This window comes from Muscardinus avellanarius, assembly GCF_963383645.1.
Source record: "Muscardinus avellanarius genome assembly, chromosome: 9".
Classification (NCBI taxonomy): domain Eukaryota; kingdom Metazoa; phylum Chordata; class Mammalia; order Rodentia; family Gliridae; genus Muscardinus; species Muscardinus avellanarius.
Genome location: NC_137795.1, coordinates 43,813,742 through 43,828,725, shown reverse-complemented (window position 1 = coordinate 43,828,725; position 14,984 = coordinate 43,813,742). Strand labels below are relative to the sequence as shown.

The 14,984-nt window shown below is 38.0% G+C and overlaps 1 protein-coding gene across 1 annotated transcript in view; it reads left to right on the top strand.

Annotated features, from left to right (window-relative positions):
- The window catches only part of SLC26A4 (solute carrier family 26 member 4), a gene marked incomplete at both ends in the record, with an annotated part of 60,649 nt that extends 48,259 nt beyond the window's left edge, over window positions 1-12,390 (top strand). Inside the window, 6 exons of the mRNA XM_080701474.1 lie at window positions 1,445-1,540; window positions 2,175-2,405; window positions 4,562-4,616; window positions 7,019-7,164; window positions 9,808-9,891; window positions 12,367-12,390. Of these exons, the coding sequence (XP_080557600.1) occupies window positions 1,445-1,540; window positions 2,175-2,405; window positions 4,562-4,616; window positions 7,019-7,164; window positions 9,808-9,891; window positions 12,367-12,390 (636 nt within the window). The remainder of the gene's footprint in view (window positions 1-1,444; window positions 1,541-2,174; window positions 2,406-4,561; window positions 4,617-7,018; window positions 7,165-9,807; window positions 9,892-12,366) is intronic.
- Between the last annotated feature and the right edge of the window lie 2,594 nt (window positions 12,391-14,984).

The window sequence follows — 14,984 nt, the reverse complement described above, 5'->3', positions numbered from 1 at the left end:
TGGTGGCACTAGATTACCTGCAGAGGCAGATGTCTTAAAGAATCTGACTGCCTATGGGGAAGCCAGACACTAGAGATGCATATAGAGACGCAACACAGTGTCTCTGTTCTAAGTATTTGGAAAAATAATTTGTCATTAAAAATAACTATTTTTGCTAATACATATTGGGATTATTATGGCTGTCTTAAATTAACAAATAGATATGTTTAAAAGTTAAAATGTACAGAGATAGGCAAAAGCCATGCTAGTTGGACAAATCTTTGTCTCTTTGTATCTCTGCCTGTGCTTGTGTCTCTCTCTCTCTCTCTCTCTCTCTCTCTCTCTCTCTCTCTCTCTCTCTCTCTCTCTCTCTCTCGTATACTGGGGATTGAACCCAGGGGCATTCTACCCCTGAGCTACACTCCCATCCCTATTTAATTTGCTGGTGAAGAAAGGTGATTGTGTCTGGTGCTTGGGACTCAAAGCCAAGAAGAGAGGTGGGAACAACACAGTGGAAGAGGGTTGCCCAGTTAGAGTAAAAGCACTGGGGGGATATTTAAGTTGGAAGTTCTGGTTCTTTTATGCCCCTTAAGCTTCAAAAATGGAGTTTGACTCTGTATCAGCGTTTTCCTAAGTGAGCTCCAAGGCAAACAGGTCCAGAGGAATGTTCATAGATTTTGTAACAACAAAAGGGCTCTGTGATGTCAAGGAAATTTGAAAAACACACTTTAAAGCTAAGTAGGTTCCTTTTTGTCATTTAGCCTTTTTTACTGTCTTGGAGCCTTTAGTATGCTATTATCTTCCTAGAGTATCTGGTGGCTTGGAAGCAGAGAGGATCATACAGTTCTCTTTTTGGTATAATGTTTCAAGGAGCAGTCTCTCTCTCTCTCTCTCTCTCTCTCTCTCTCTCTCTCTCTCTCTCTCTCTCCTTTCTCCTCCTCCTCTTCTTCTTCTTCTTCTTCTTCTTCTTCTTCTTCTTCTTCTTCTTCTTCTTCTTCTTCTTCTTCTTCTTTTCTCTCTCTCTCTCTCTCCTTTCTCTTTCTCTCTCCTGTCTCCTCTCTCCTCTCTTCTCCTCTCTCCTCTCTCCTCTCTCCTCCTCTCTCCTCTCTTCTCCTCTCTCCTCCCTCTCCTCTCTCTCTCTCTCTCTCTCTCTCTCTCTCTCTCTCTCTCTCTCGTATACTGGGGATTGAACCCAGGGGCATTCTACCTCTGAACTACACTCCAAGCCCTATTTAATTTTTTAAAAAATTTGTTTTAAAAAATAAACTAAGTTGAAGAGGGCCTAGCTAAATCACTGAGGCTGAAGCAAACTTGCAATCCTCCTGTCTCAGCTTCCCAAGTACTAGGATTATAATCATGTACCTCCATGCCTGGCTGAATTGAGAATTAATTGTTCAGATAACAATTGTCATTAATGAGCATTTGGAAGCCAACATTTTAGATGACTTGACATTTATCTCCAAAGGTTGGATTTGATGCTATTAGAGTCTATAACAAGAGGCTGAAAGCATTGAGGAGAATACAGAAACTCATCAAAAAGGGACAGTTAAGGGCAACAAAGGTGAGACACATCTTTCTTTTCCCCCTTAAATTTTCTCTTTCCATGGTCTAAAATTAAAGCTATCCCTCTCTGTATCCAGATGCATATGAGCAGAGAACATATGCACGCAGAGAACAGCTGAGCTCTTTTTGTGGGCAAGAGAGAATGGGTGGGAATGAGATAAAACCAGCAGGGCTCTCTGGAAACACAGGCTGTGATTGTGTTCGTGATTTTTAAAATCACGAACAGCATCTGCATTGTTTTTTTTAAACCTTACTTTTACTGAAAGGGACAAAAGTATGGGTTCAATGCCAGAAAGCTACAATCGAAGGCAGTAAGCTCATAAACTTGTATACTATTAACTTTTGCTCAGATTCTTCTGCCAGTACAGCTCTTGGCAAAGTTTCACAATCTTCCAGAAATTGAGAGCATTTGGGCTCCTTGTTCTTGCATTTTTCTTCCTAGAGAACATCAAAGTTTGGACTGAGGTAAAATTCATTCCTTCAAGGTTCATTCCCCTTGCTGTCTTAGCTTACCAAGGAGCCATGTGTGCAGGACTTTTAGGTAACTAGAGATGACCGGCTGAGAGACATTTCGATTCACTGGCACAGTTAAGTTGGCAGTGCTTTTTTTTTTTTTTTTTTTTTTTTTTTAGAATGGCATCGTGACTGATGCTGGTTCCACAAATAATGCATTCGAGGCTGATGAAGACATTGAAGAGCCAGAAGAGCTTGATGTTCCAACCAAGGAAATTGAGATTCAAGTGGATTGGAACGCTGAGCTTCCAGTCAAAGTGAACGTTCCCAAAGTGCCCATCCATAGCCTAGTGCTGGACTGTGGAGCTATGTCTTTCCTGGATGTCGTGGGTGTGAAGTCGTTGCGACTGGTAAGGTTCTGGCTTTTTGAACTACAGACTTGAAGCTTTAGCAAGAGTGAAATGATATGGTTTGCCCAGTTTTGTGGAAGCATAAGTGCATGGGTTCTGCAGTTTTCCTAGGTGAATACTCTGGCAACCACGTGCACTATTTTAAAGCATGAGCTCTGAAGCCAGACTGCCCAAGGTAAATCCTGGCTACACTCCTTGACAGCAATGTAACCATGGCCATGTTGCTTAGTCTGTCTGTGCTTTACTTTCTTCATTTTTAGTATGGGGTGGTTAAAGATGGCCTCTACCACACAGGGGTGTTATGAAGATTAAATCATCTGATAAATGTAAGGAATTTAGAAGAGCATCTGGCACACAGACATCCGTTAGCCATTATTATTTGTGTGTGTGTTTGTGTGTAGTATTTGGGATTGAACTCAAATGCATTCTACCTCTAAGCTACACCCCCAGCCCTTTTTATTTTCAAATGGAGTCTCACTAAGTTGCCAAGTCTGGCCTTGAACCTGTGATTCTCCTGTCTCAGCCTCCCAAGCACTGGGATTACAGGCATGCCCAGCTCTCCTTAGCAATTATGAATACTTTGTGTATTTTTGTACAACGAGTGGCAGCAGGATAAAGAACACTAGGTACCTGGTACACCTAGAAAAAAATCAGGCATTATTAAGAGGTTAAACAGGTCAGACATATAGGAAGTCAAGGCAAATGTTGAGCATGCAGGGTAGAAACATTCGTGATACCAGAAAGCAGTTATGCAAGCTCAAGCTCATTCATTTGTCCAACAAATAGGTGTTAAATGTCTAATGGGTGCGGAGCACTCTGCCAGACACAACAAACTAGTGATAAAGTAGCCTTGGTTTTACCCTCAATGGAATAAGCAGCCTAAGGTAATTTAACAAATAACAACTCTACTAAGTGCTTTGAAAAAGACTTTAAATAGGGTGTCACCTGAAGTTTAGGAGAAGCTTCATATAGGTATAAGAGGGTCAGGCAAGGTGGCACATGCCTATAATCCTAGCTAGCACTCGGGAGGCTGGGGCAGCAGGATGGCAGGTAACTTAGACTGTCTCAAAATAAAGATAAAATAGGGTTGGGGTATAACTTGGAGGTACACTATGCCTGAGATCAATCCCCACTAACACACACATGCACAGAGTCAGGCAGAAAGGGAAGCAGGCTGAGGCACTGGCAATCAGACGTAAGTAGATGAAACAGACTCCTAACTGATGTTTAGCCTAGCTGGGGGCTTTTTGGGTGCCTTGCCAAGGACAGGATATGATTCTAGGAGGTGAGTACTAGGTAGGTAAGGTAGGGAAGTGATTATCCTTGGCAGAAGAGTGTGAGAAGATGCTCAGAGGTCCTTTTCTCTTGGTATATCTGGTTATTAACTCATTTGAGAACATATTCTTGGTCCTTGTTCATTTCATGCTAAGTATTGGCTCAGACCTATTATAAATTGTATTGGTCACAGGTTTTAATGATTACTGTGTGAGAGAATCTTATTCAATGCCAGAATATTTCCCACATTTAACTAGCTGTTGTTAAATATAATAGAAATGATTTTTATTGCCCAGAGGCCTAGTGTATTGACTTTTTAAGATTAAACTTACGGTTATTATAAATTTACATGTAGTTGTAAACAATATTAGAGAGATTCTATGTCACTCTTTCCCAGTTGCTCCAAGTAGTAATATCTTCTAAAACTAGAATAAAAATTCCAATCAGGATACTGACATTGAAAATAGGGACCTTAATGTTCAGGTCAGTTTTTACATTCTGAATGTGATGATCATATTCAAACCCATATCTCTTCCACTCAGTTATAAATGCATGCTTTTTTCTCCAATCAGCAGGGGCTATTAGGAAGTCATATTAGGAATCTGTACTCCCTTCTTTCCTTCCTTCCAGAAATATTTATTGAGTATTTCTGTGTGAAAGAGTGTTGCACTACTGAGCACTGCATATTGCCATCTCTTGAGATATTGTCTTTTTATCTTTAAACAAACTATCATTATAGGGTGAAAACCTCTATGGTTTTCTCAATAATGAACTTTCCTCAAAGTCTTGATAAACCATGAAACTGTTGACATTTTTGCTGAGCAAGTAATTAAAACATGACTGACCTATGGATATTGTTACAAAATTTTTTTCATTTTTAGGTTGTCAAAGAATTCCAAAGAATTAATGTGAATGTGTACTTTGCATCACTTCAAGGTAAAGGGATCAGTGTGCAAATCTATCTGTAAGACTTTCCCCTAAGCCCTGACTCCTATCACAGAATGTGAGCACATAATACCTGGAAGCCTTTTTTTTTTTTTTTTTTTTGGTGGTACTGGGGATGGAACCCTTCTCCGGGCCACACTCCCGGACCTATTTTTATATTTTATTTGGAAACAGGGTCTCTTGAGACAGCAAGGCTGGCTTCAAACCTGTATGATGCTCCTGTCTCCACCTCCCAAGCGCGGGGATTACAAATGTGCGCCACCACGCCCGGCATCTGAAAGCCTTTTAAAAAAACTCTTTGGGGCCAGCGTGGTAAAGCACGCTTGTAATCCCAGCGCTTGGGAGGCTGAGACAGGAGGATCGCATGGGTTCGAAGCCAGCCTCAGCTACTTAGTGAGGCTCTCAGCAACTTAGTGAGACCCTGTTTCCAAATAAAATATAAAAAAGGTCTGGGAGTATAGCCCGGAGGTAGAAAGCCTCTGGGTTCCACCCCTAGTACCACCAAAAAAAAAAAAAAAATAATAATAATAATAAAAAATAAAAATAAAGACTCCTATAGTTTAAAAAAATAAAAATAAAAAACTCTTTGGTCAGCAGGGTGTGGTGGCACACGCTTGTTATCCCAGTACTTTGCTGAGACAGGAGGATCTTGTAGGTTTGAAGCCAGCCTCAGCTACTTCTTTTTTTTTTTTTTTTTTGCAGGTCTGGGGATGGAACCCAGGGGCATTTGACCTCCAAGCTACACCCCCTTCCCTATTTTTTATTCTTTATTTTGAAAGAGGGTCTCACTGAGTTGCAGAGGGCCTCACTAAGTACTGAGGCTGTCCGCAAACTGTGATCCTCCAGGTCTCAGCCTCCCGAATGCTGGGATTACAAGTGTGTGCCACCACGCCTGGCTACATCAGCTACTTCTTAGTGAGGCTCTCAGTGACTTAGTGAGACCTGTTTCCAAATAAAACACAAAATAGGTCTGGGAGTATAGTCCGGAGGTAGAAAGCCCCTGGGTTCCACTCCCAGTACCACACACACACACACAAAACCTCTGTTGTCTGGTGATAAAGCATTTATTAAAAAATTTGTCATTTTAATTGTATAATTAATTTGCAGTGTTAATTATATTCACAATATTGTACAGTTATCACTCATCATCTATTTCCAAAAACTTTTTATCAGCACAAATAGAAACTTTGTACCAATTAAACAATAATTCTTAGGGCATTTTTGTTATTTATTTATTTATTTATGGTACTGGGGTTTCTGGAAGCCCTTCTACCTTTGGGCTACACTCCCAGACCTATTATATATATTTTTTTTTATTTGGAAATAGGTCTCTTTACTAAGTCACTGAGAGATCCAGCGCGATCCTCCTGTCTCTGCCTCTCAAGTGTGGGGATTCCAAGCGTGTGCCACCACGCCTGGCGGCACTGGGGATTTAAGTCAGAGGCATTCTACCTCCAAATTACACCCCCAGGCTTTATTTTTTATTTTTATTTTTTTCTAAAAGGGTCTCACTAAGTTGCTGAAGTTCTTCGCTGGCCTCGATCCTCCTGTCTCAGCCTCCCAAGCGCTAGGATTACAGGCGTGCACCACCACACCAAGCCTATTTTTTGTTTTGAAACAGGGTCCCACGACATCATTTCAATTTGTGCCACAGAGCTGGTATTATATAGAAACCCACCCTGACAATGGTGCAAGACCGATAAGGGGATATTGTTATGGGTAGAGCAGAGCTGGAGATGACGCAGGTCCCTGGGAAGAGAATCCACAGGGTGTGAATCTCCAGTTGTGTATGTGCAGGAAAGTGCTGGTGCTTGGGCTGAGTTCTCTAGAAGCAGAGCTTGAGATGGGGACTCCTACACAAGTGATTAAAGGACTAAGAAAAGCAGGATCTGGCAGGAAAAGTAGGTGATCAAAGATATGGCAGAAATCCTGATTGCACAGGACACTTCACAGCACAAAGAGCTGCAGAAAGTTAGGACATCTTATGCAAGTAGCCCTGCCTTTGTACCCCTTTAAAGTCAGCCAATAGATACGGGCCACCTAAATATGAGGGTGTAGCCTCCTAGGCCTCTTCAGGTGAGATAGATCCCAGTGGCCAAGAAAAACCCTCTAGAGGTGGCACAGCAGTGACTGATCAGCAGCCAGGCTCACAGCAGCTGGGGGATGGGTACACTAACTTGGCCAGAGGTATTTGGTTGGACACCAAGGTCATCGACAAGCAGTTATAGGATAACTATTCTGTGTACTACTGGGGAAAAAAAAGTCAGTTTAGAGCAGGGTCCCATTCTGGAAATGAGAAAAAAATTAAAAGAAGGAGCTACAAAAACTTAGTATTGGTTGATGTTATAAAAATATCTTTTCTAAAGACCACTAATCCTTATCTCTTTTTGTAGATCATGTAATAGAAAAGATGGAAAAATGTGGTTTCTTTGATGATAATATTAGAAAGGACATATTTTTTATGACTGTTCATGATGCTATACTCCATCTACGGAATCAGGTTAAATCCCCAAATGGTCAAGATTCTATTTTAGAAACGGTAAATATTTAACCTTTCTACATCTCTATCTTTTCTAAACTACCAAGACTTATATAAATAGCAAAAGTTACAAAAATATAGCTTGAATACCAGCCTAACTGTTGGATTTTAGGTCATCTGCATAACCTCAGAACCCAAGTTTCTTATCAATGAAATGGGAATAAAAATAATTACCTTGCTGGCTAGATGTAGGGAGTAAAAGAGATAGTTTAGCTGGGCATGGTGGCACATGCTTGTAATCCCAGTACTTGGGAGGCTGAGACAACAGGATTACAGGTGCCCAGCCAGCTTCAGCTACCTAGGCCCTCCACAACTTAGTGAGACCCTTTCAAAAATAAAGAATAAAAAATAGGGTTGGGATTGTAGCTCAGAGGTAGAATCTCCTGGGTTCCATCCCCAGTAACATAAAAATAAATAAATAAATAAATAAATAAATAAATAAATAAATAAATAAATAGAAAAATAGAAAAGATAGTTTATAGGTAAGTACCTGGTAGTGCATAGTTCATAATAGTTCTACAGTGTGTGGATTTACTAATGAAAGGAGGCATGAGCTATAATGCCTTTTAGAAGATAGCAATGATCTGTGATTTGTGTATATAAAGGCAACATATATTTCAGCAATTTAGAAGCCCTTGAATTATAGATTTAAAAAAAATAGGATCCATCAGGCATAAGTGGTCTTTTGCAAAAAAAAAAAGTAAAGCCACAAATAAGCCCAGGATTAATTTTTTTCCACACATTGAATAGACCCCAATTTCCTAGAGGTCTTATTTTATCAACTCTCTTGTCAAATATCCAGGAATAGTGAACATCCTGGATTGGTTTATTATCTAAGTCTACCGGTAGGCCTGAAACAAGAGCCTCATTTCTCATGGACCCTATTACAAAGAACATAGGAAACTAAAGCAAATGTAAAAAAATGTAATAAAATGATGATTCTAGTGACATAATACATATGAAATCACTCCTTATTTCTCTAAAATTAAGGTAAATAGATCTTTATTATAGACTGAAAGTGGATGCTTGAAGTAAAAGTAATTTAGAAAACAGTATTACATTATTCCTTTCAGCTTTTATTAATGGAGACATTGTGCTGCTTAATGTTCTTGGAGGAAATGTAGCCCTAAATACTCCAGTGTTGATCCTAAATAGAAAAAAGGAAAGTGTAGTAAAATCACAAATATTTTTAAAAAGCTGCAATTAATCTGCTCATCTGTAAAAACTCATAAACCTCTTTATATCCAATTTTAAATTCTCTAACTTATAGTTAAGAACAAAGCAGGATCATAAATATCTTAAAAAGAGAACCCAATTAAAAATAAAACAAACCCAAGGTACCCAGTCCTTTCTCAATATGAAAGGTTATTTCATTTATTTTAATACCACTCTGATCTAAAATCTTGGGCCACAAATATCACAAAACCCACTAACCAAGAGTGCATGCACCAAGTTAGGCTCAATCTTGTGTGCAGTCAGGGCGGTACTCTGAGCTGCAGGGGAGGATTTTTAAAATCCTGGGTCTGTTAGACTGAGTACAGCTGAATGCTTGCATTACATGCTTCCTGGTTCATTGGAGTGGGCTGAGCATTTCTGATTGCCTGTGAAACTAGGAACTTTTCATGTCTCCTCAGGGTCTATCACGAAGCCGTCGGGTAGATAAATGATAAATTATGATAAGCCTCCTTGTGGCACTCTCTTTTTCCTTAGGAAGAGTCATGTGTATATTAGGGTATTGTATTTGCATTGTTATAACCCTCTTCCTAACTCTTTAGTTTTCTATCACAGGGACTATTGTAGGACAATCCCATTTTGTAGTTACACCTAACGACAACCTTTCCCATAAGGTCATGGCCATTTTCACAGGGACTCTTTCCTCTAATTTCCACATGAACAAAGAGAATTGGTTGTTTTTGACATGGAAAACAGCAAAATTACACTTCAAAACATCATTCTAACCTTGAAGGACATTTGGAGTTGCTTTGGAAATGTCCTCTTCATGCATAAGACATAGTCCAAATTGTTGTTGCTCTCCTCTGTGTAGAAGATTAAATTACATACTACCCCCTAAAAAAGCAGATGTTCTTGAATGGCCAACTTCTTCTGAAGACGTTAGTTATCACTTCCAATAAAATTACCTCCCGTCTTATTCAAGTTGGGACTGCTTGCTGTCCTTGGTCACAAGCCCTTCACTGTGTATTCACTGCTGGCTCAGGGTAGTACTGAGGACTCTCAGCTTGGCTGTTGAAAGAGAAGCACTATTGACTGCTCAATTGTTTAGGCAGAGGGGGTGCTTTGTTAAGAGGGATACATTTCAGAGGTCGGGGAAGAGAGCTGAAAAGGAGTTTATACAATGGAGAACTAAATCAGTTCACACTTGAACATGAAAAGTGGCATAGGGAAAATTGTAAGGTGGGAAATATAAAAGAACAAGAAATTTGAAAAGGATTCTGAAGTCTCTAGATTGCACATGAAAAGCACTAGCAAAGCTTCAAATAGTTTTCAGTGGCCCTATTATGGATACTATAATAGTAGATTATTATAGTAATAAAACTATATGATTGATGGATTAATAATAATCCATCAATATGGATGGAGATGCTATTCTATTTCCAATAAATGCGGTATGTTCTCTTTGTCAAGATCACCCTCATCCAAGACTGTAAAGATCCTCTTGAATTCATGGAAGCAGAGCTGACTGAGGAAGAACTTGATGTCCAGGACGAGGTATGATTGCCATTTTCTCCATGAAGAGGATAATGTAGATTAAGCCTTGGGTAAATTGAGCAATACAAGCAGTAAATGTCTGACTAAGGATTGTTCAGGAAGTTGGGCATCGTGGCACACATCTGTAATCCCAATACTTGAGAGGCTGAGGAAGGAGGATTGCAGGTTTGAAGCCAGCATGCACTAATTTAGCAAGAACCTGTTTCAGAATTAAAAAAAAAAAACAAAAAACAAGGCTAGGTGTAACTCAGAGGTAGAATATCCTTGGGTTCAATTCCTAGCAACAACAACAACAACAACAACAACACCACACACACACACATACACACACACACACACACACACACATACACACACTGTTCAGGAAGAATAATTCCAAAAAATACGCAAAAGATGGCTATATAGAAGGGGAAAATGGAAAATATGAATTCTCTCTTGAAGACATTAAGTATTTCAGGACATTTTGATTTTGTTTCAGGCAAATTTTATATATATATATATATATATATATACACACACACATACACACACACACACACACACACACACACACACACACAATTTGCAACAGACAGCAGCCAATACATTGGTCCTGATTTTATACCTAACTCAACAGATATTTTTCCAGAGACCTAAGGCCATGGGATAGGAAAAAGATAAATAGAATTTCTAACCCAAGTGTTTCATAACCATGATATATAGGAACCTTATGATCTTCCTTCATGTGACTGATAATGGCTAAAAAGAGATATAATCCCTCTACCTGAGGCCGATTGTATGGATTTCAGATGCTCTTGTGGCATCAGACTATGCCAAGGAAAGTTGCCTGAACTTGTAGTATCTGAGTCAATTTTATGGTTCCAACCCTGAGTAAAATGGGAACAACAATGGAAGATTATAAAATTTTGAAATCAAAAGATTTCTTAGAAGTGAAGTAGTGCTACATCTTAACCTATACAGTAATCTCTCCTGCACCATCTCTGATGGATGTTCACTTAGCTTTTGTGCCAACATTCCTAGACATCAGTAACTAGTGACTTCTCAAGGGAGTTTGTCACGTGGATAGAGGTCCCTAAATGTTAATTGTACTTACAAAACTGAATTTGGCTTTTCTGTAATAACCACCTAGAGGGCTGAGACCTGTATTTCTGAGCAACACAAACCTTTCCCCTGAACAGCCCTTCAATTACTAGAGAATAGCTTTCTTGTCTCCACCAGATTCCTCTCCAAAATAAACTCCTCCAATTCCTTCCACTGTTCCTCATACACATGTGTTTTGGCCATGCTTCACTGGCCAAGAAAGGAACATAAAATCCCAAAGGTGATCAGGCAAGATGGAGACTATGTAACTACTATCTACCTTGATCTCATCAAGATATTTTTTATTACTGTAAATTAAGAGGGTATTTGCTCTCATTATAGCTACATCAAAATCTTGGCCTGTACCAAACAAGGGCCAACTACAGACATTCCCATACAAACATTCCCATACGGTTTAGCTGGGCTCTGTATGTATATTTATATAATTGATTCCTGAACTGTATGCAAGACTACACATTTCTGCTAGATTACATATTGTTGGTTTTAATTTACTGGCATAGCTTTGCATTTTGAACATATCAATTAACACATTATCTCCCCAAACCAACCTGTCATAGGCAAATCTGATAAATACGCCTTCTCTGCCTCTTTCCAGATCCTGATAAAATTGTTGAAAAGAGTAACATTCAGATGTCTATGGTAAAATCAGGCAGTAGACATAATAGGCAGAGAATTTCACCGAGGCAAGATGTTGCTAGAATGAAAAACAACAGGCCCTGCGTCTTAGATCATCAGCTTAAAGAATTTAGGAAAATCATTGTTGAGCTGAGAAGTCATCCCAGACTTTGGAAACTTAAGATTCTCTGGATGTACAGCAGCTTTAGTTTGAGCAAAAACTCATGTATCAAAACTGGAACTTAAGAAGCAGTTGTGCTCCAGGATATTCATTAATCGCCACATAAAAGAATCATCCAACTTCTACAGGTGGTGAAGCAGTACAGCGCAGGGCTTTCAAGGACAGGGTTTTGGAACTAAATGTGAGTTTAAGTGGGGAGTAGTCCTGATTCTGCTGTTTACTGTCTGTACAGCCCAGGGCAAATTCCTCTGTCTTTATTTTAGTAACTGCATATAAAATAGAAATAATATCACAAAGTTGTGAAAGTTAAAAATGCATGTAAAATAATAAGAACAGAGTCTTGTGCATAGTGCTTGATAAATACTAATTATTACTTTATATAAAATCTAGTTAAAGTATCATGATGGTCAAATAAGTTTTTAACCTATTTTATTATGATTCTATATACCTAAGATGAGTAAAAATAAGCAACTGATACTATAAGAAGATAGAAAATGTATAAGCTATAGATAATATAGATAATGTGTATCTAAGGAGAATTCAGCTGCATTAACACTGTCTCCCTTTTGCTTCCACAGGCTATGCGTAGCCTTGCTTCCTGAAAGTGGGCCCAGGAGGTCATCTTAAGCAAGGACTGCAAGAAAAAAATTTACCCACCAATGTCATTCTATACAATATATTTAACTCCAACTGAATATTTTCTGCATTGACTACTTCTTGAAATGCTCATTATCTTTTTATTATGTTTTTTAAATTTTTTGAGTTTTTTTAACTCCAGCCATTAAATGAGAAGCACTGAGACTGTTTCTATGTTTTATTTATAAAGCAAACAGCTTACCTCTAAAATGCACAAAATGGTGAGGAGAATTATCCAGGTGAATTAGCAATGCCAGGATCCACTGATGTTACAACATGCTGCTTATTCCTCATGTCAGATTTACTAACAATGTTCACCAAGGTAATGGCACATCTCTGTTCAGTTGGAGTTAAGTGTTGACCAAATAGCTTCTGTGAGCAGGTGAGCCAGGAAAAACTAATCATACAGAAAGATCCATTTCTGACTGACCTTGTTATCTGTGGGCTGCACCGATCACAGAGTAAAATCACACTAAGTAAGTGCTAAAATAAAATTATAAATGCTTTTATCAATAAAAAACTTAAAAATTACTTTTGGTAAACAAATCAAAGTTTTAAAGTACAAGAATGATTTGTACTTAATAATGAAGTGTTATATGTGACAAAATATACAACCAGAATCCAAGATCTCTTTGATGCTGGAAATGGTTCACCTATAAGCTATAGAATGAGGCTATGTATTTGGAAAATATTGATGCAGAGAAATGAGTGTGAAGTTTTCATGGTTTATAGAAATCATGGATCATAATTAGGATCAAAGAAAATATATGACAGACTATCTCTAACTTAAAATGCAGTGTGTGTGTGTGTGTGTGTGTGTGTGTGTGTGTGTGTGTGTGTGTCTGGGGATTGAACCTAGAGGCATTCTATCTCCAAGCTACAACCCAACCCTATTTTATTCTTTATTTTGAAAAAGTGTCTCACTAAGTTGTGGAGGGCCTCACTAAGTATCTGCGGCTGTCCATGAACTGCGATCCTCTTGTCTCGACCTCCAGAATGCTGCGATTACAAGTGTGCAGCACCACGCCCAGCTCTAAAAGTACCATTTTAAGTAAAAACAATTTTGGTATAAGACCGCAGTGACAAAAACAAACTTACTTTTCTCTAAATATTTAGCAGTATGCGAAATAAGTAATCTTTTGCCAAATTCTAACCAAATTTTCAAAAAAATCTAAAAATATATTGTTTAGTCTATGTTTAAAATTAATTCTGAAACATAAAACATTCTAAATAAACTAAGTATCAGAGGGAAATTTGGTTTGGAATGTAAACACTGGAAATATATGTATATTTTAAAATCCATATTTTAAAAAAGAAATGTTTATTATTTTTATTTTTACTTAATTTTTTTCTAAGCATAATTCTAGGTATTAATGTGTAATGTGTGGGTTTTGTTCTTGAGACTATTCCCCTGTTGGAATGAAGTTCTACTTCATTTCCAGAGAAAAATAAGTACTCAGGTCCTTAATTAAGGCAAAGTCTTGCTTAACTAAGAGCTACTATCCCGTTAGCACAAATCTGTGAAATTCCAAAATGTGTTTGTCTACCAAAGGTAGTATGTCTTATCTCTTGTAATACAATTAGAATCCACGCGTCTACTTTTGAAGAAAGCTGGATGGCGATCTTATCAAATTAGTTGATCTTGGGTTCTGGTTATTTCTTGTCACAGCATATCCAGAATTATAATGCTTTCTCGTTTTCATAATGATACGTGCTTATAATGGCAAATCATCTCTCTAAAGAGTGAAAGTAATAGTCTCTGAGAAAGTGAATGAATATCTCTGTTCAATAGAGGAAATATGCACTGCTAATTTTATTTTGAAGGAAATACCAAAGGTCCATTTTGCAGTAAGTCTAGAGTTTTATAAAGTCTTGGGTCCACTTGTGACTACAGAAAACCACAATCTGACTTATTCCACAGGCACAGTCTAGTAATATTGTCTCTTCTAAGCATTCTGTGAATACTAAGTATACTTTTAATTCTGTGTTATCTATGGAAATTTTACTTGAAATTAAAGCTTTCTTTTGTTATATTCTTAATGTAGAGGATAAGATTCCAATATTGTATATGAATTTCAATAGCAAGTGAAAAAGTCAAATCATGTAAATTTGAAAATACTTACATATATTTTTAATAAAGTTGCCTTTTAAAGCACTCTGATGTGTTATTTCTAAGAAAAACTATTAAATATAATAAAAAATCTTATATGCCAAGTTTGTCACTGCTCTTTATCTGTCAGCATTTTGATAAATACTTTACAGCTCCACTTCCATTTGTGTGTATGTAAATTCTTTCTGTAGATTTATCAATGCAATAAACAATGTCACTCGCAGATATCTTAGTAAAATTTTGTAATTCTTACCTCAGTATTTCTAGCTTATTTTGCACAATGGCTTCCAATATTTTAAACCAACTTTTCATTCTAGTACAACCTACATATAAAAAGGATACAAACCACAATATATTGCTGGAAGAATTTTTACAAAACAAGCACTCAGGTTAGCCTAGACCCAGATCAACAAGCAGAACTGGCATCTCCCCAAACTCTTCCATCCCAGT